Source organism: Tribolium madens, unplaced genomic scaffold, assembly GCF_015345945.1.
Source record: "Tribolium madens isolate multiple individuals breed KSU strain unplaced genomic scaffold, Tmad_KSU_1.1 Scaffold_97;HRSCAF=244;Tcas5.2_LG3a, whole genome shotgun sequence".
NCBI lineage: Eukaryota > Metazoa > Arthropoda > Insecta > Coleoptera > Tenebrionidae > Tribolium > Tribolium madens.
In genome coordinates, this window is record NW_025401069.1 from 8,860,486 (window position 1) to 8,879,065 (window position 18,580).

At 32.2% G+C, this 18,580-nt stretch overlaps 2 protein-coding genes across 5 annotated transcripts; one reads left to right on the forward strand and one right to left on the reverse strand.

Moving 5' to 3' along the window:
• The first annotated feature begins 447 nt into the window (after positions 1 to 447).
• Positions 448 to 4,576, forward strand: LOC123014920 (glycerol kinase-like). 2 transcript variants are annotated; one of them, XM_044414231.1, is made up of 10 exons: positions 448 to 680; positions 1,128 to 1,355; positions 1,474 to 1,569; positions 1,622 to 2,058; positions 2,817 to 2,927; positions 2,978 to 3,056; positions 3,115 to 3,292; positions 3,354 to 3,703; positions 3,756 to 3,842; positions 4,338 to 4,576. In XM_044414231.1, the coding sequence occupies exons 2-10, from the start codon at positions 1,130 to 1,132 to the stop codon at positions 4,442 to 4,444; spliced, it is 1,671 nt and encodes a 556-aa protein (XP_044270166.1). In that variant the 5' UTR covers positions 448 to 680; positions 1,128 to 1,129; the 3' UTR covers positions 4,445 to 4,576. The 2 variants fall into 2 exon arrangements, with proteins under 2 accessions (XP_044270166.1, XP_044270167.1); XM_044414232.1 differs by lacking the exon at positions 448 to 680 and adding an exon at positions 722 to 892.
• A 15-nt stretch (positions 4,577 to 4,591) lies between these two features.
• Positions 4,592 to 14,596, reverse strand: LOC123014919 (E3 ubiquitin-protein ligase CBL-B-B). Of its 3 annotated transcripts, none has more exons than XM_044414229.1 (8): positions 14,451 to 14,596; positions 13,546 to 14,371; positions 10,962 to 11,108; positions 9,975 to 10,244; positions 9,702 to 9,924; positions 9,485 to 9,649; positions 6,400 to 6,474; positions 4,592 to 6,156 (listed from the first exon to the last, which is right to left on the reverse strand). In XM_044414229.1, exons 2-8 carry the CDS (start codon positions 14,085 to 14,087, stop codon positions 5,407 to 5,409), a joined length of 2,172 nt encoding a protein of 723 aa, XP_044270164.1. In that variant the 5' UTR covers positions 14,088 to 14,371; positions 14,451 to 14,596; the 3' UTR covers positions 4,592 to 5,406. The 3 variants fall into 3 exon arrangements, with proteins under 3 accessions (XP_044270164.1, XP_044270163.1, XP_044270162.1); XM_044414228.1 differs by having other exon boundaries at positions 14,430 to 14,596; XM_044414227.1 differs by having other exon boundaries at positions 13,546 to 14,596.
• Between the last annotated feature and the right edge of the window lie 3,984 nt (positions 14,597 to 18,580).

An 18,580-nucleotide genomic window follows, 5' to 3' on the forward strand; every position in this document is an offset into this window, starting at 1 on the left:
AAATGTAGGTAAAGTAACACTGCGAGTTAAATGTGTTTTAGTACATGTAGGTATTATGTATGTGGTTTATGTGGTATAACGCATAACCCAAAAAGTAATTAAATTAATATCAACTAATCACGTGTATGTGCACACATTGGGTCATAAAAAGAACACGACATAATTGTTATACATATTACTGTATTTACGTAATTATAAGTTGAAATTGTCAAAATACTGATGACCTTCTCTCAAAAAAATAACTACAAATCATGTTTTATAAAACCATTAAGATAGATATCATCACCAGTCTTTCAACATTTGGTTCTTTAATTTTTTTTTTAAATTCCACATAATTATAAATGTGAAATTATAATACGAAATGCATTACTACTTTCTCTTGGTCCATTTTTAATTTAAAAATGGCGCATATTTCAAATTTCTTCTTATTGCCAACATAGAAAATTACGCAATTCCTGTTACACCCCTTTGGCAGTTGTCAAAAATTTCCGAAATGTTATCACTGTTATCAGCAATTTCTACTCCTATGAAAAATAAATGATCACACATTAAACCAATAAAATTCTTATCTAATCACAAATGGAGACTAGCGCCAGTTTATTTCGAATTGTTCACATGGTAAAGTGACGTAGTGGAGGTGTGTGCTTGCGGTTAACAGTTTTGAAGGTTATATACGAGAGGTAAGTCACAAAAATACACATTTAAAAATATACGCGATTCAAATCGTAATGTCGATTTAATTAATAAGCTACTAGTCTACCTATAGTTTTTTACTCCACTCGTGTCATTCAAACATTACACATTTAAGTTTACTAATAAAATTTTTATTTTATTTTGCAAAAGTTATAAAATTAAAGTGTTTTAAATAGTGTAAGCATTGCGAAAGGTTTGGGTGAGTAATAATTAATTCATTTTCCATTTTGCAATTCAAGTCGTAGTAGAAATATCGAGGGCAGCATGAATATATGAATCGAAAAAATTATAATTTTCGCGCCAAATATTTCGAAAAACACGCACCTATTTTTTGTGTGTGCTCGGAAATCAGAGGCTAAAGTTCAAATTCAATTGTAGTGATAGTTGACTTTAGATTTGTGGGTGTGGAAAAGAAGTTTTTTCTTTGTGTATAGAAATGGTTTCTTCAGATGAGGTTCCTCTAATTGGAGTAATAGACGCCGGCACTAGAACGGTCCAATTTTGTGTTTTTCGTAGTCAGCATACTCAGGAAATAGCCGGTCATGCCATAGATATAACTCAACATACACCTCAAGAAGGATGGTTTGAGGAAGACCCAAATGAAATACTTCAGGCGGTGAAAACCTGCATGAAGAACGTGGTGAACCAGATAGGAGATAAAGGTAATAATGATATTAAAATTGGGATTACGATGTTGGGTTAACAATTATCTCGAACATTAATATATTATCGTTTCGGCTTGTTAAGTTTTGTTATTAAAATGACAATCACGCTTTGTAGCCTGTAAAAACATTACAACTATTGGCATTACCAACCAGCGAGAAACGACAGTTGTTTGGGATAAAACAACAGGGCAGCCTCTATATAACGCAATCGGTAATAATTTACCACAGCCTTTTTGAAAAATAAAATCATAATGCTTTTCTAGTTTGGAATGATATCAGGACAGATTCCACCGTAGACATAATTCTAGCAAAAGTACCTGAAAATAATAAAAATTACTTTAAGCCACTTTGCGGACTTCCAATTTCGCCGTATTTTAGCGCGTTTAAATTGAAATGGCTAATGCACCACGTGCCTGAAGTAAAGAAAGCGATAAAGGCGAAAAAGTGCCTTTTTGGTACGGTTGATACCTGGCTATTATGGAACTTAACGGGAGGTCCAAATGGTGGACTGCACATAACAGATGTCACAAATGCCTCAAGAACATTCCTAATGAACATAGAGACTTTTCACTGGGATCCTTTGCTTTTACACACCTTCAAAATTCCAGAAGAAATACTACCGGAAATTCGCAGCAGTTCGGAAATCTATGGGAAAATTTGTGGGGAAGATTTTCCCCTGCAAGAAGTTCCGATTTCAGGAGTAAGTGCCATTATTTTTTTAAATCTTTCTGTTAACTAATTCCATTTGAGTGTCACATTTGAATGTCCAGTGGACCCAATAAAATTTCGACCTTCGATTTTGAAACGTTATAAAATTAACCTTTTAGACTGAACTTTACATTATCTTTATCGTGATAGTAGCCAGAAATGATTGTTGAAGACACAAGATATGCGATAAATGATCTTATCTGATTTCATTGTTTATTAACAATGTATGTGTAATATACTCTTCAAACCAAGTATCAAAATATTTTTAGCAGAGTGTAAACATTTAAACTTTAAAGTATTGTTGTTGACTAATGTACTTTGGGAGTTACTTTGATTGGGTATTGTTTTATTTAAGAGAATAGCCTTATACAAATAAAGCGAAATCCTCAATAAAAATGTTTCAAATAATTTTAGAAAAAAGCTCTAAATAATTTAGCACCTGGGTGATAAATAGTTCAGTGGTTAAATGTTTACAAAAGGCAAATACATATTCTTTATAGCTCTATTTTCATAGTTTGTTGTTTATTGTGGTTGTTTTCCATAACTTGCACGAATACCAAAAAAAAACTAATGATATCTTGATAATTTTTACAAACGAATGATATAAAAACTCTAATGCCTTTTTAAATGTTTATTTATTTTGCTACTAATTTGTTATTTTCCTACCTGACCCTGAAACTGATATAATTGCATATAATGATGTACTCTTGTAATAAATTCTATTGTCAGTACGAGTAGTTTTTGTAATAGATTTTAGGTAACCAACAATCGGCGCTAGTAGGCCAAAATTGTTTCAAAGAAGGTCAAGCAAAAAATACTTACCGTAGCGGATGTTTCCTTCTATATAATACAGGAACAAATGTGAGTCTTCTATGAGAATAAAACAAAAAATTCATTAAATTTTTATTTAGAGAGTACAATCTAGTCATGGTTTGGTCACGACAGTTGCGTATAAATTCGGAGATTCTTCACCCGTATATGCCTTAGAAGGTACGTTTGATTACATACGAGTAATTGGGGAAACAAAGTATTAATAAATACACTTTAGGTAGCCTTGCCGTTGCCGGTTCTGCCCTATCTTGGCTCAGAGACAATATGGGTTTCCTGAAAGACGTCCATCAAGACACCGAACATCTCGCCAAAGAAGTGTTCAACACTGGTGACGTTTATTTCGTCCCAGCTTTTACAGGCCTTTATGCACCTTACTGGCGGAAAGATGCTAGAGGGTGTGTAAGTTTCTTTATTTTCCGAAATTTGCCAACATTAATATTTTCTCGGTGAAAATAGGATAATATGCGGGTTGACGGCGTTTTCAACAAAGCAGCACATCATCAGAGCAGCTTTAGAGGCGATCTGTTTCCAAACTAGGGATATTTTAGAAGCCATGAATAAAGATTGTGGTATTCCATTAACGAAGTTAAACGTGGACGGGAGATTAACGAGAAACGATTTATTGATGCAGTTACAAGCTGATATTAGTGGTATTCCTGTAATTAGAGCTCAGAGTCAGGATATTACGGCTTTGGGAGTCGCTATTGCGGCTGGACAAGCGAAAGGGATCGAAGTATGGGATTTGAATGCAGAAGACCGAGAGGTAATTCCGAGTGATACATTCCTCCCTACAACGACAGAAGATGGTGGGTTTTGTTAAAACGTTTTTTCCATTTGTTTTATTGACATTGTTTCTAGAAAGAGACTCGAGATATACGAAATGGAAGATGGCAGTCCAGAGGTCACTAGGTTGGGCAGTTCCTAAGAAAACATTCACCATGACCGGTAAATTTTCATATTTCTATGTAAACTTTACATTTGAGTAAGTTTTTAATTAGTATCATAAGATTCTGTAAAAAATTAATCCAGTGATGGATTGTTTATGAAAATTCTTTGCGCATTATTATTATTATTGGTAAATATCACGATTTCTCGTAACATTTGGGCTATAACTTAATTAGTAGGAAATTTAACACTAACAAAGTCGCAAAACTTTCGCAAAAAGTTGTAACATCATTAGGTTTTGAAAAATTTTAATAAAATGGCATGGTTTTTAAATTCATTTATTTACTTTTATAAGAATAAATTGATAAGAACATGCGTCTTTTCGCTTTAAATTATTAAAGTGAAAACAATTTTAAGAATTAATTAAATTAATCTCAATTCCAGTTATCACAAAAATTTTAGTCAATTATGTCTTCCAATGTTTTCTTTAGAAAATAATTCATTAATTATCAATGTTTTCCCAATTTATTTTCCAATTAAATCATTGTTTTTCAGAGGAAAGATACCGACTTTTGGCTAGCATTCCAGGGAGTTTATACATTATCGGCAGTTTTGGCCTTTTGGCCTTGTCAGAATATCTCGCAATTAAAAATTTGACCTAAGTAACAAAATTGGCGTTTTGTAGCTATTTAATTTTTAAATAATGGCAAAGGACACAGTAGGTTATTTGTTGATATTTTATCTTTATTGTTGTGTACTTAATTTGCTTTGTTTGGTTAAAATAAATCTATTAGTAAATATTGTGTTTTATTAAATTGACATAAACTCTGCCCATTGTGATGAATGAGAGTTTTAATAAAAGTTTGTTGAAATGGTTATTATAATTTATTTTTAATTATACATAAGAATTACATGGCGAAATATTTACATGAATAAAAAACATATAATAATTCATTTCAATCATCTATATACAGACTTTGGTTTGACGCTTTCCTGAGGAAACAATAATATTTACACGTTTTATATAGTAAAAAAACACCGGTTTCGGAATTAATCAGTAATTATTACTGTAGAAGTTTTACGAAGGTAAAATATGTAATAATTATACGTCGTAAGTTGTACTATTCAGTATCAAATAAATTGATCAGACTTATGTTCGCGCCTTAAATTGTTAGTAAAAATAAAATCGAAGCGTATATTTTTCATAAAATGACTAAATACATAGATATGTTAAAATACTTTTTAAAGCATAGCAAAATATTGCATCATATTGGCTAGTCAACTGGTATGACATTAACCCATAGGAATAACAACATCCAATGTCCTTAACAAAAATATTTTTCAAGATCGCTAAAAGGACTATAAAAATAACAGTTCCAGATCACGATTTTTCGAAAAACAATTTCGCAAACCACCGAAACAAAATGTTTTTAAGGTACTGTGTGAACTATTTCCTGTCAAAACACAGTAACATTGACGATCAGAAAACTGATTTGCCTAACATCGATTTAGAATTAGGACTGGACATTAATCACATTATTAGCAAATTGAAGTCGCGAGAACAATTATTTTAAACGATATTTGCTAATAACTGTAACACTGATCGGCACTAATTACCATGTTGCTATCCTAACTTCGTCCCAAATTCGTGCAAAATATCACAAGCCATATCGACATTATTCCTCGTAATCCCCAGCGCTTTTATAACAGCATCTTTCGAATAACCCTCACTAACTAACTTTTTAATGTAATCCATATTTAAATTTTCGTACGACACGGTACTGTCTCTCTCAAGCGGGTTCACCCTGTCTCTATGCTTCGGCGGCAGCTCCAAATCAACATTTTCGTAGACGGGATTCCCCGTTTGATTGCTGCTCGAATGACTAAAATTCGGAGTTGTGCTCGATTTCACCGGCTGATTGCTCATCGGTTTATTTCTCGATGTGGGACAACTCAAATGTCTCGTTTGACTCTTAGTGCTATCTATAATATTATCACAATTTGATATAACTACACCATAAATCGTTTCGGGTGAGCTTAGTTCTACATTATCGTTTTCGGAACTTGGATTTCTATGCATCTCTAACATAGAATTACTTTTCGCTATTTGAGGTATCTCGATCATGTTTTGTGTTAGATTGGTAACTGATTGCGCTTCATTCATACCGTTATTAGTAAATTTGTGCCCGTTTGTGCTATGTAAACCGTTTCGCAGCGAGATATTCGAAGTCGTTGGCAGAATCGTTTGCTCGTGAGTGGGCGAATTTTTCCGAGGAGGCAGCGGGGGCGGGAGTGTGCCTATCGTCCCGGGGGTGATGTTCCGACGCACGCAGCGGGGGCTGCTCCCCGGCGATATCATCGGACTCGCCGACGCCTAAACAAATATTTAATACCATTTAAACAAGGAAAAACGCTCTTTCTTCTTTTTTTAAAGTATGGATTAAATTAAAATATGCATTTTTTTTCGTTATTTCTGTCGAATTCTTGTAATTAACGATTTTTAAAATTGTCAAAAAAAACTAAAAGATTATTGTTAGGAAACTCAACTTGATAAGAAAAATTCTAATTATATTATTTAATTGAGAAGTGCACAAATGTGATAAAAGTTGTAACTTACTGAAATTTCGCTACGAGGTGACAGTGCTAGAGCGTGTAAACTACTTCCAGCGCAAGTCCACAACTCTCCAACATCCTAAAACATGTGCGATTAAAACCCCTTGCTATTTTAAAGAACAATTTATTTCTCTTTTTCGCCATTACACAAATGAAATTGCAGTGCTTGGCTACACATGCTGTTATCATTTTTTTAGGAGGGTTAGACTTTGTTTTACAAAAGATGTACAAACTTTAAGCAAATGTGAATAATCACTTACCTATTTTATTCCTAATATCTAATGATAAAGCCATAACACAACACATAAAACAACCAATTTTTTGCACTACTAAGAAGGCCCCTTCAGAATACTTTCTTTAAGCATTTTGTCTTGTTTTCAGAACGTGTATATAATGTTTGGATTTATTTTGTTTCTGATCCGAAGGGACTACAATACATCCAATTCGATTTGGATATTTAAAACAACCCAAAACATGAGTGTTTGAATAAGTTTTATTGAGCTTCAATTTTGGTTAAATAACTTAAATGTATAAGAAATATACTTTTATTTTAAATTTACTCATAAAAGGTAATTACAAATCTATCAGACATGATCAACTCAGATAGAAGTATCTGCAAGCAATATTAATCCTTTTCGCTGTTAATTAATAACGAATCAACTAGCAACTATAATTAATTATTATTAATACATAATTAATTATTCAAAAAATCACAGGGACGTTAATTGAGTTGCCTATCTCGCATCCTGAATGCTGGTTGTGCTTGTGTGTATGCGCAAAATACCGTGCGATCAAAAAAATAAATTAGAGTAAGCGGTGATTAAAGTCCTTCAGATGGCAATCCTGATTTTTGACATCAAATGTCAGCGGAAACTTTGACAAGTTTGCGTTTTATTCCTTTTGAGTGAAATGATGTTCACTTTAGAGCAGAAAATTTTTATTGCTGTACAAGAGGAAAACGGTGGATGGTCATTTTCACTTTCAGTTTGTGTGAAAAATTTCCAGTCCAGATTCACAGCCAATGTGTTGCCAACTGTAGAATTTAATGGACGCCTACTCTATTTTTTTTTGTTTGATCGCACGGTATCTATCTACTGAGTACTGACATCCATATTAACATTTGGTAATGGAAAAGAATTCTTTTATTTATTCGATGATTTTATTTAAGGCTAAGAATGTAATACCATTATTTATAAATAAAATATCCAAAAATTCATGGAAGCATGATATTTATCCAATTTATAAATTTTCTTAATAAACACTGAAACAACAGGTAAATAATGGGCAACTTTTTTGTATATCTTTATCATTTACAGACAGCACAAAAATGGAACAAAAACGTTTTGGTGTGAAGATAAGCCTCTTAAACGAGTTAAGAACTTTTCAGTCAATGTTAAAGAAAAGAAAAATCTTGTATATGGTAGATTTAACGTCAAGCACTGGGACACATCCCGACATTGAAATACAGACAGCGGGAAATCATGTGTGTATACCACTCCCAGGATTTGCAATTTTTCCAGTCACAAGAGCAAATTACGTAAATATAGATAGTCAAACTGTTTCTCTGGCGGTCAATACAGTAGTTGAAATTACAATCAAATTTCAATGCGAACAAGAAAAAGAGGCGTTTAAGCGAGATATGTTAGTAAAAGCAATCAATAGGTGAATAAATGAATAATAACATTAATTTTACCAATTTCTTTTTATAGATCTGCTAACTGGACCCCAAGCCTTGCGCGGGAAGGATGATGCCATTAAGGCTTTGTTTAATTTTGCATTAATGTTTGTATTTAAATACACATTAATTATGTATGACCTATTGTAATAAATAATATTGTCATAAATTTTTATGCAAACTTAAAAACAGACCGAAAAACCTTGAAACTCAACATAGCAATCTCATGATGAGCCAAAGGCGAATTTAAACTTTTTTAATAGGCTTTAAAATCAGGGAAAGTCTTTGGGAAATGTTGCTTTTTAAAACAGGGGTAAAATCCTTAAATTTTAAGTGTTTTCAAAGGTGAATTCGCTTCGCTCATGAGGAATTTGTTTGGCTGATGAAATCGTTATTTATATGTGTGCTGAAGTGGCCCAATAGAAAAACAGGTCAAAACGCAAATCTTAACTTTTAACAAAGGTACTTTGAAAAACGGGGTAGATTTGATAAAAGAATGGTGTGCTGAAGGGGCCTACTAGTACAAAATTCAAAACGGTAAAATCGCATATAATCCTAATTCATTAATAAATACAGTTTTACATCAATTTTAGAGACAGGGTGTTTTATTCGTCGGCAAAATCTATCATTTTTTTTTTTTAAAGCGTTATCTGCATACATGAGTTTGTAGAGCATAGCTTCTACCTTATAAAATTAGGACTAAATCATTCGAGTATTTGCTTTTTAAATAGACCTTTAAAAACAAGGCAAAATCCTTAAAAAAGCAAAGTGTTCTGAAGGGACCTTACTAGTACAAAATTCAAAACAGGGTAAAGTCTTTGAAAAATGTTAATTTGAAAATATACCTTAAAGTGTTCTGAAGGGAACTTCTTAGTAGTTTTTGCATCTAAACAGCTACAAAAATAAACACAACCAATACAAAAATATTTCTATTAGTAATTGTATACTGTTACGCATAGAAATGTATTCTTAAAGTAACAAAATTTTCGACAAATTTTGGAAAAGTACATAAACTGGAATCCTCATAAAAAATAAATGATTGCTAGATAATAATACTTTTTTGGTACTAAGTACAAAAGTCAAATAAAAAAACACCACCTCTTGATTACCCAATATTTCCGTAGATATGCATGGGTACATGTATACGTAATATAAAAATTAACATAATAAAAGAAAATAATTTAGAAAAAATACAACTATATTTCACGAGAGCTTTAAAGTGACATGCACAAGACCCACCGCAAAACCCAAAATTTTGCGATGGTAATCTCAAAAGACGAGACAAACCCAGTGTTTAAATAAAGCTTAAAAACAAGCACACACGAAAAACAAGATTCTATTTTGAAGCACAGCCAAACAGAAAGGGATTTGCTCATTCAACATAATCATTCAAGCTAAGAGGCTCGTTCACTACCTCAAACTCTATATCGTCGTCGTCGAAGTTTGTTGCGTTCGGAGAGCTAGCTGACGATGTTTTGGGTCTATTATGGGATTTTTTAGGGTCGAAGGGGTCTACAACTATCTGTTCGGTGCCTTTGATCTCGGCTCTGCAGAACGGACAGCCTTGGCCGTCGGAATCCTGAAACATTTTCCTTTAGACGGCCACAGGTAATTTAAAACTTTCCTCTTACGATCTGCCACGCAGTCAGGCAGGGGGTGCACAACAAATGTCCGCAGGGCTCAATTCTAACATCCTTATCGTTTTCAGCACAGATTTTACAGAGTTGGAATGTGCTTCCCATCTCGCAGTACAGTTCGTATTGTTCCTGAGTAACGGCAATGTGGTCTTCGGGGGTGGGTTGCACCGCCCACGACAAGTCTGGGTTCACCGATCGTCCGTCGGGAAACAAATAACTGGAATTTTATCATTTAGAGAGTTTCATTTGAAAATGGGGAAAACTTACAAGCCTTCACGATGCCCGTCGAGAAGTGCCTGAATCAGACTTTTATTTTGGGGTATCGTTTGGAGGATTTCTCCGTCTGCTGTGACGTAGCCGATGGCCCACTGACCTAATCGCGTGCAAGAGAGTCTAAATACGTAGCTTCCAGCTTTGTGAATGTACCGCTGCAGTCTTAATTTGACTTCATCGTAAGTCAGGAATGCAACATAACCCGGATGAGTAACCGCCAATATTTGCCAATTTCGCAATAACGTCGCCCAGGGTTGAAACAATCTGGAAGTTTTTACCCATTTTATTTCACAAGGTTCGTTTCATAAGCTGTGATTATTAAAACTAACAAAGCAGCTTTTTTCTGTTAGGAAGAATCGTTACATAAAGAGAATTTTTAATTAACTTATGTACAGTTCCGGAATTAAAATTTCGGGCAGTATTGTCATTTTCATAATGTAAACTCTAAAACAACCTTTACATTAATAACCTCATTTTTTTACTCGTCTTGTTTGTCACTTTGACTTATTGACTTTCAAAAATAGTGATTTATTTGTGGCATTGAATAGGCAGATCAAAGCGATGATTTTATTTTATCTCTGCGACATTCCATTTTCAGTGTTATCAGTTATCACCCTTACTTTATTGAAAAGAGTAACTCTTGGTATATTTTTGGCTTTGCGAAAAATTCAAACTGACTGCGTCGCCGACAAAAGTTTAATTGTCAAATGTCAGTCATGATGACAGCAAAAGGTAGTTTACAGTGATCTTTTTGAAGTGACAGAAAAATACTGCTCAAAATTTTAATTCCACAGTCTAGTCTTAATTGTTATGAGAACATTTTCTCCAATTTCGTCACGATATGAAACCACACTATAAAAGTATTGTTTAAACAAATGAAATACGTTTTACTGCAAGCTTTTTTCCCGAAGTAAAATTAACAATGGTAAACAAATAAAACATACTGTCAAATTAATTCAAAAGTCTACTTTTTATACAAACCTCGTGAATACATCAAATTCAAAATTTGATATGTAATCGTTACAAGTGAGGTCTATGGTGGATTTCAAAGCCATGGCTTCTAGGCCGGAGCTGATCGGATGGACGTTGTTCAGTTCCTGACGAAAAAGTTTCCAAGGTACCAAGGTGCTGTAACAAAACATTTTTAACTTGTCAAATTTTACGAGTATGTAATGAATATTAAAACAGCCCAGACCACTAACTTGGAAATTGGGTTAAACCAGGTCGTGGTCAAAACACTTTAATATTTGCACAACATTGTTTAGAGGGATTTGTTAGTAATACCCAAAAACATAATCTACATTTTTTCAGTTCATGAACAATAAGATAGAGCTGATAAAATAATAACAAACTAATTCCATAAAAAATAATAAAAAATACAAATAGGGGATTTTAAGCCCAAAAATTTTTTTTGCGTTTCACAAACATTTTAAATGTATCGTGAATCTAAATAAAAACGTGTTGTAAAAATTCCCTGAACGTACGTCTCCAATAGTAACTTCAATTCCTGTCGGTTATCTTTCAGATTTATCAATCATAAAAAATCAGCTGAGTATTTTATAAAGACAGATTTATCTATAGTTAAACTGTCTTGTCATTTTACTAAATACATAGGGTTTGTTCCAAATCTGGTGGCGAACTAACGTTGTCAAAAATGACTGAATTTAAAAATATTGTTCATAGGCGTCGTATTAAATAATATTTCAAAACCACTGTTATTCTTTAAAAAAATATAATACGTAGGTACTCATACATACGATGAAGAATGATGAACAAATTATTAATTTGTTAACGCATGAAAATAATTTTTATCTATGATATTTTTAGCAATCCTCGTCCTCAAAATTACTAAAGCAAAATTCGTTTTCGTTGCTGCTATCGTTAGTTATGATACATACCTGATTACAAACTCTTGCAAAATGACAGCTAAGAAAATTTTAGAGAAAAAATGCACGCCCATGTATTTCATTACCTTAACCAATTGTCTTTTCTGCCACTGTCAGTTCGCCACCAGATATAAAATAAGCTCTAACAATCTATGCAATTTAGATAAGACATACTGCTTTAGTTTTCTAATAAAAACATAAGTGAAAAGAAAATAATTCTCCTTTAATTTTTTTGTATGATTCAAATAAACAATATTTTTTTAAAATCAGATTAGATAACATTACAGTTAGTGCACATTTCTCATTTTCATGTTATTATGATAGTGTATCACAAAAATGTTTCCCCTTTAGATTAGATTTTTGTTTGTCCTCCCCAAACTCAAAGCTCTGTTTTCTTCCGCATTAACTTATTTCCGTTTTGGTGGGCAATATTAGAATAAAATTTTTATCTCTCGTGATGCCGTGACAAACACCACCTTCCCGCACATCCGGGATGCGTGCGTTGATTAGAAAACGTGTTTCCTACTGTACGGAAGTTGAATCATGTCAATATATTTTTAAGGAGACACACGTGGGCGATACGTAGGGATTCGTGCGAGCTGACATAATTCAGCCAGGTTTTGCGTCGAAAAATTTCAGGAAAAACAAATTGAATCGGGCGATGATGCCTGAATGAAACTCGACGCCATCACTGCGAATTAATTTTTTTGGCGTGGTGAAAATAAACACGCCAATTATCCGAACGTCTGAAAAGCTGGGTGATGGGCCGAGGCATGAATGAGTAAGCAAGACGGCCGTCCTACTATGTCTAAATTGGAGTGAAATTGTATTTTCGGTCCGTGCACGTAATCAATATTTCATTGATGCCCACGCCAAGTCGGCCCGCTTACACAGCCACGCGTTGGGACGACACAATTAAAAATGAATGAAGTGCTTTTTTTGTAATTTACCATCTCTTTTAATAGAGGCGACGAGTGGTCCTTTTTATAAACAATAAATGAGCGAATTTCGCCTAAAATCGGTTCCAGAGGTCATTCTAATTCTCCTAATTGACCCCACATTTAGGGCTTCTTAGGAATTATCCTTTTCATTTTCATTAGGATTTATCACGAATAACTCGTATTTAATAATGAAATAACTTACTCCACGATGACTTTGTTGTTACTTGGAACTTGTAGGTGTCTACATTTCAAAGTGACGTCGATGGGTCGATAGTTTATTAATTCTGAATGGGTAGGCAGTCAGGTAATTGAAAGTTAGCATGTTGATGATGTGTTTCTAATTATTCAATAAAACTCGTAATACAATGGGAATGTGTAGTGAATAATTGAAGCACTAGGTACAAAGACTGGTCAACTCCATTTTAAGGCGAAATTGTTTGAAGACAAACATTCTCTTGACAATAAAATGAGTTTTGGTTAAAACAGCAATATAGTCTACATACTCCCAACTACTTTTGTAAAATTTTCTTGTCATATTATTAACAAAAAAGTTTGTAGATACAGTAACCGGTTTTTGTACCTAGCCCTTCAATTATTGTACAATTTGGATCAAATATCGTAATTCTCTGTACCTAATTCATGAATATGCAACACTGTTGATTAAGTGGGAGTAAATTGTTTGTATACTGTTTCTCATGATTCAGAAAACGTTCTCACGATAAGTGGAGTGTTATTTACCTGTTACCAAAGTTGGTCTTCCAGAATTCAGCCGCGTCCGCTTTGGTGATCCGGAATTGGTCTCCAGCAAACACCCCGTTTGGGAATAAGGCTTTCAATTCACTTAACATATGACTAAACACTAAACTGAGCTTTGTTAAGTTCCTTCTATAATGCGAATTTTCATCGAACATCTTCTCTTTACCCTCTTTAAACAATTTGATTGCTTGTTTACACTTCCGCATCAAATTTATGATAAATATATGAAAATGTTCGTTATTGTGTAAAGCAATCATATTGTCTTCGTATTTCGAGCATATGAATCGCAATCTTTGATAAGTGTCTGGTAAAATATCTAGTATAAAAGGCGGTGAGTTCTTCAAGTTCATTTTTTGATGTTGGCACAGTTTCACTACTTTGTCCATTAACTTGGACGTTTTTTCTAAAGTCCTTTTGTCCGTTACATACTTCTGGTGAGTCACTGCTTCCGAAAAAGCACCCTGTAACTTGGTGAATATTGTACAAAAGTTTTTGTGTTGGACTGGACGATTTCGGCCTGCCATTTTGAACTGTGGCGATGACCTCACATCTCAAACTTTAACGCACTATTGCAAGCGGTTTTTTCACTGACATTTTCTTAATCATTTTTAATTTAAAACACTTGATTAATTATCTTCGAGAGTAAACATTCACAACTACTGTCGACACACATCACTGACATTCTTATTGCATACCGACGTGAAGTTGCCGACGATGCATCCAGGACCGGGTGCGTTGCAAATAACGGTACATTTCACAAACTTTTTTTACACCTTATTTCACTTTTAAATTCGAAAATTCTATTCACCTGCGAACATTTCTCATTAATATGAAGCAATTTTACAAAATCATTGGTGATTTCTCACCACAGAAACAGACACCCTTACATTTAATTCAATTGTTGTCGCTTTAGAAACTTCACAAACCAAAATATCAATTATAAATTAAAGCAAAAATATTAAATTGCAAATGCTATAAACCCGACTCTGATAATTTTAAAGTAACTAACTTAACGACTATGAACAATGCCACCAACATACACTTCTGTCAAAGTATAGTGATAAAATGTAGCCAACCGCTAAACACAGAACTTCCTATTATTAAATTTAACTGTCGTATAATTGGTTGCCTACCCAACTGAATAAAAATCTAAAATTCTGTTTGGAAAATTGTGGAAATGTTTTCTACATTTTATATACAGTATGTCCCCAGATTGGGTTTAAAAAAGGAAACATTTTTTTATCTTTGATTTTACGCTAAAACCACAAAGGAAAAAAAGTTTTTGCTTTACTTGAAACCAGCAAATCTGTAATTAAAACTTCATTATTCCAACTCAGTAGAAAAAAAAAGTTCATTTTTCTCTTAATTTTGGACTTTTATGTCAGTTCAAAAAATGTCAATGTAAGCCACGATTTATTGTCATTATGACTGATGTTTGAAACTAAAATTTTAAAGTTTTACTTGAAATTTATTTTTGGTGTCGATTTTCCGAAACAATAATGCCAACAATACGTGTGATACAGGGTGATTCATCTCAGCTTCGGTCTTCTGTTGCTCAGTTATTATTTAAGTCGGATTTTTTGTATTTTGTATTTTGTAGATTTTATTTATATTCTACAGCGCATTTCAGCAAAATAAGTTACAATACAAACTTATGTTTCTTTAAATAAAACATCATATATTTCTTGGCATTTTTGAATGTAGCTTTTAATTTCAATGTTTTTAAGCAAAACATATATTAGTCGGTTTTGCTTAGTTTTTGACGAAAACATCCTCATTTATTACATAAAAAGTTAAGACAGTTGGAATTTTTTTTTTCCCACTGTAAAAAAGGAAAGTACAAACTTTAAGACTGTAACATTGCAGTCGAAATGTTATAAAAATGTCGAAGTTTGTTAAAAGTTAAATAACTTTAAAATATTTAATGGAATAGCGAATAGCTGTCAGAATAAAAATTACAAAAACCTAAAGTAAGGTTAGTTGCCTAAAGCCCGTTTTTCATTTTTATGCCAGTCGAATGCCGAATCGTCCAAAATTCCGTGTCTGCAATTGTATTGTTTTTTTTTTATAAAACTTATTTATATGTTATATTTTATAAAAAAAATTAAAATAATTACTTAATTTTTTTTATAGTAATGCAATGTAAGAAAATTTTTATTTATTATAAAAAAAGATTATAAATAATTGTTGCAGAGAATGCGTTGAGTTGACCAACATTCAAAGTATCAAAGTATAATAATGATCAAATGATCCCTACTCGAAGACAATTTTTTAATAATAAAATTAAAAAAATGTTAACAAGTAAAGATTTTACTATTCAGATATAAGTACCTATCTTGTTTTTAATCAATCAAAAATTAGATCGATTTTCTTTTTCAATTTTACTCTTAAATAGCGAAGTTTCTTGGCAGTTTGACACTCTGTACCTACAATATTTTTGCAATATGTTGCAATTTTTTGGTAGATTATTAATTTATTACATATTCGATAGTATACAGGTTATTTTATTAATAAATGTTCAAAATTACCCACATATTATGTAAATCATAAATGTTATTATTAGGTAAATAAAAATCTACACATTAACTTTTTAATCTTAGTGTAGATAGAAAAATTATAGGCATCATTAACATATTTTGAATGATTTTAATCCAAATGTTTTATTTATGATGCAATACATATAATTGTGTTAAAGGGTCAAGGTCAAAATATGTTGATATGTATAGGCAACTGAGAATGTAAATTTTCTTCTTCTTCATCGCTAAATCATAGTAAAACTACTCAGTTGCTATAATTACAGCAAATTATACCTAAGCGTATTTTGATGTAGGTACAGTAAAAATTTTGAATTCAGACATTCCATGTTGTACAGATAGCGCGAGGACCACTAATAGCCACCAGTTAGCGAATAACGACCGCAATCATTGAAGCAAATTATTCAGTAAAATGATATGATGCTCGATTGCTCGTTGTCAAACAATCTGATATAACCTTGACCCAAATTATCGATCAATAATTTTGATTTGTATGCACCAAGCCTGTGTCATTTTAAATCTGAGTGTAATATTATATTGCGAATAAGAAAAAGGCAAGTGTTGACGTAAGACCATAGCCATGAGCTGATCGATTTATTTGCAAAGAAGCCACTAGCGCCGCCCTTTATATGTGAAATGAATGAAAGCGAGAGACAGGAAACTTAATGTTTGCAGAAATAAATTACAATGAATGAATAAAATCATTTCAGAGAGTCGGGTGAGTTGCAGGATCAAATTATTCAAGGTTTAACGTCATTTTCCGTCAGGTGTTAAAAACATATTTCACATATTTACGCAAAATCATCAGAATTTTTACATATAAAAAGTAAATTATTAATTCTATTATAAACTAAATGAAAAAAATCGTTAAAGCCTCATAGGACTCCCCGTGGATTTGCCCTTGATTTGTAATTTGTTCTGTGTAGACATTGAAAGTAAAAGACGAAATGATAACAAATTAATAACTGGTTTCGCCTTTGATTTAGCTGATTTTTTTCTGATAAATTGTAGTGTTTCCAATAAAAAACTTGAATTTGCCCTGAATATACAGTAGCAAACATAAGTCAAAATTTTGTTCTATAAATCTTTATTATAACGGATATTTTTTTAAAATCCTGAACACTTAGTAGTTTCGTTTATGAAGGATTTGGGAGGGATCTGGAGTTTGACTTGATTTACAACCGTTTCTGGTGCGATGGCTCAGAATAAGAGACCGGGGTGTTATTTTCTCCACTCAGTTACGTATGAGAGATTTAATACAAGGCCAAAATGGTTCTAAACTCAATAAGCCATAATAGAGATTTACATTGTTTTTGCATAATTGTTTTACAATTTACCAAAAAAAATCCACATTTGCAATGCAAAATTCTCACAATTGCGTTTCGAGATGGATAAAAAGTGTGTCTGTTTATGTCACTTGTTTTTTCCGATCAATTTTTATGTTTATTTTTAATCACAGCTAAACGAATTTCGTGCTGAGTTTAAAATGAATTCATAATGAACACAAAGCGCAGTTCCTAATAGAATTTCCACACTAAATTTTACAATGATAACAACTTATCTTGACTTTTTAAACATTTGGTTGTAAATTTACTTAAATTTATTTTTATTTTTACTGGATACGTGAGCTATTTTTATTTTATACATTTTTACACATTTTTAATACGATACTTCACACAATGAAGTTTTATAAAGAACATATTATTGTTTTTTACCAGAAATATTTCCCATTCTGCACATGTACACTTACATTGTTTTAAAATTTATCATTAAGGCTCGGATTATATGCAAAATGCATATTTGTTATTAAGAGGTATATCAACAAAATTGTAAGTTTTCTATGCATGTCTAATGTTTTTTGATTAAAATAAGCCAATTAAAATTGCATATTTTGCATATTTTGGCAACTTCGTGCATATTTTAGGAAATAATGCATATTTGTGAATATTTTCTTCAAATCACAAATTTCCGATTAAAAATTTCAGTTCAAGTTAAAAATTGGCCAGTTTAAGAAAAATGATCCGATTACAAAATATGTTAAAGAGAAAATAACCAGTAAGCCGGACTCAAAGAATTAGTATCCTGCTAAGTGTTTCCTCTTTAAATTCATTTTATACAGGATGAATATGAAGTTTCGAACCAAACGGTTTTTTTTTTTATTATTTGCCTGTGGAAAATAATAATTAATATAAAATAAAGTAATATAAAAAATCTGATCGTATTTGCAAAACGAAATTTTGTTTTGCTTTGAGTTAATGCGATTTTTTTTGTCAAAATTGTAATTTATGTATTTTTTTTTTAATTAATAAAAAGTAGATAGTCTTTAACAAAGTTGTTTTTGGGAGAGTATACAAAACATTGTTTTTAGTGGGTTGCCATTAAAAAAAAAAAAATTTGTGTAGAACTCAAAAACAAAAAAATCGAAAAATTTTATTCTTGATAAAACATTTAATTCATCAATTACTTTTTTTAAAAATAAATAG

Bases quoted from the DNA above. Each gene is read 5' to 3' on its own strand.
- LOC123014920 (XM_044414231.1), top strand. From the start codon at position 1,130: ATGGTTTCTTCAGATGAGGTTCCTCTAATTGGAGTAATAGACGCCGGC. The intron at 3,704-3,755 runs GTGGGTTTTGTT...CATTGTTTCTAG, and splicing joins CCCTACAACGACAGAAGATG to AAAGAGACTCGAGATATACG. The intron at 3,843-4,337 runs GTAAATTTTCAT...ATTGTTTTTCAG, and splicing joins GAAAACATTCACCATGACCG to AGGAAAGATACCGACTTTTG.
- LOC123014919 (XM_044414229.1), bottom strand. From the start codon at position 14,087: ATGGCAGGCCGAAATCGTCCAGTCCAACACAAAAACTTTTGTACAATA. The intron at 9,925-9,974 runs GTAAGTTTTCCC...ATAAAATTCCAG, and splicing joins GACGGGCATCGTGAAGGCTT to TTATTTGTTTCCCGACGGAC. The intron at 6,157-6,399 runs GTAAGTTACAAC...ATATTTGTTTAG, and splicing joins CACCTCGTAGCGAAATTTCA to GCGTCGGCGAGTCCGATGAT.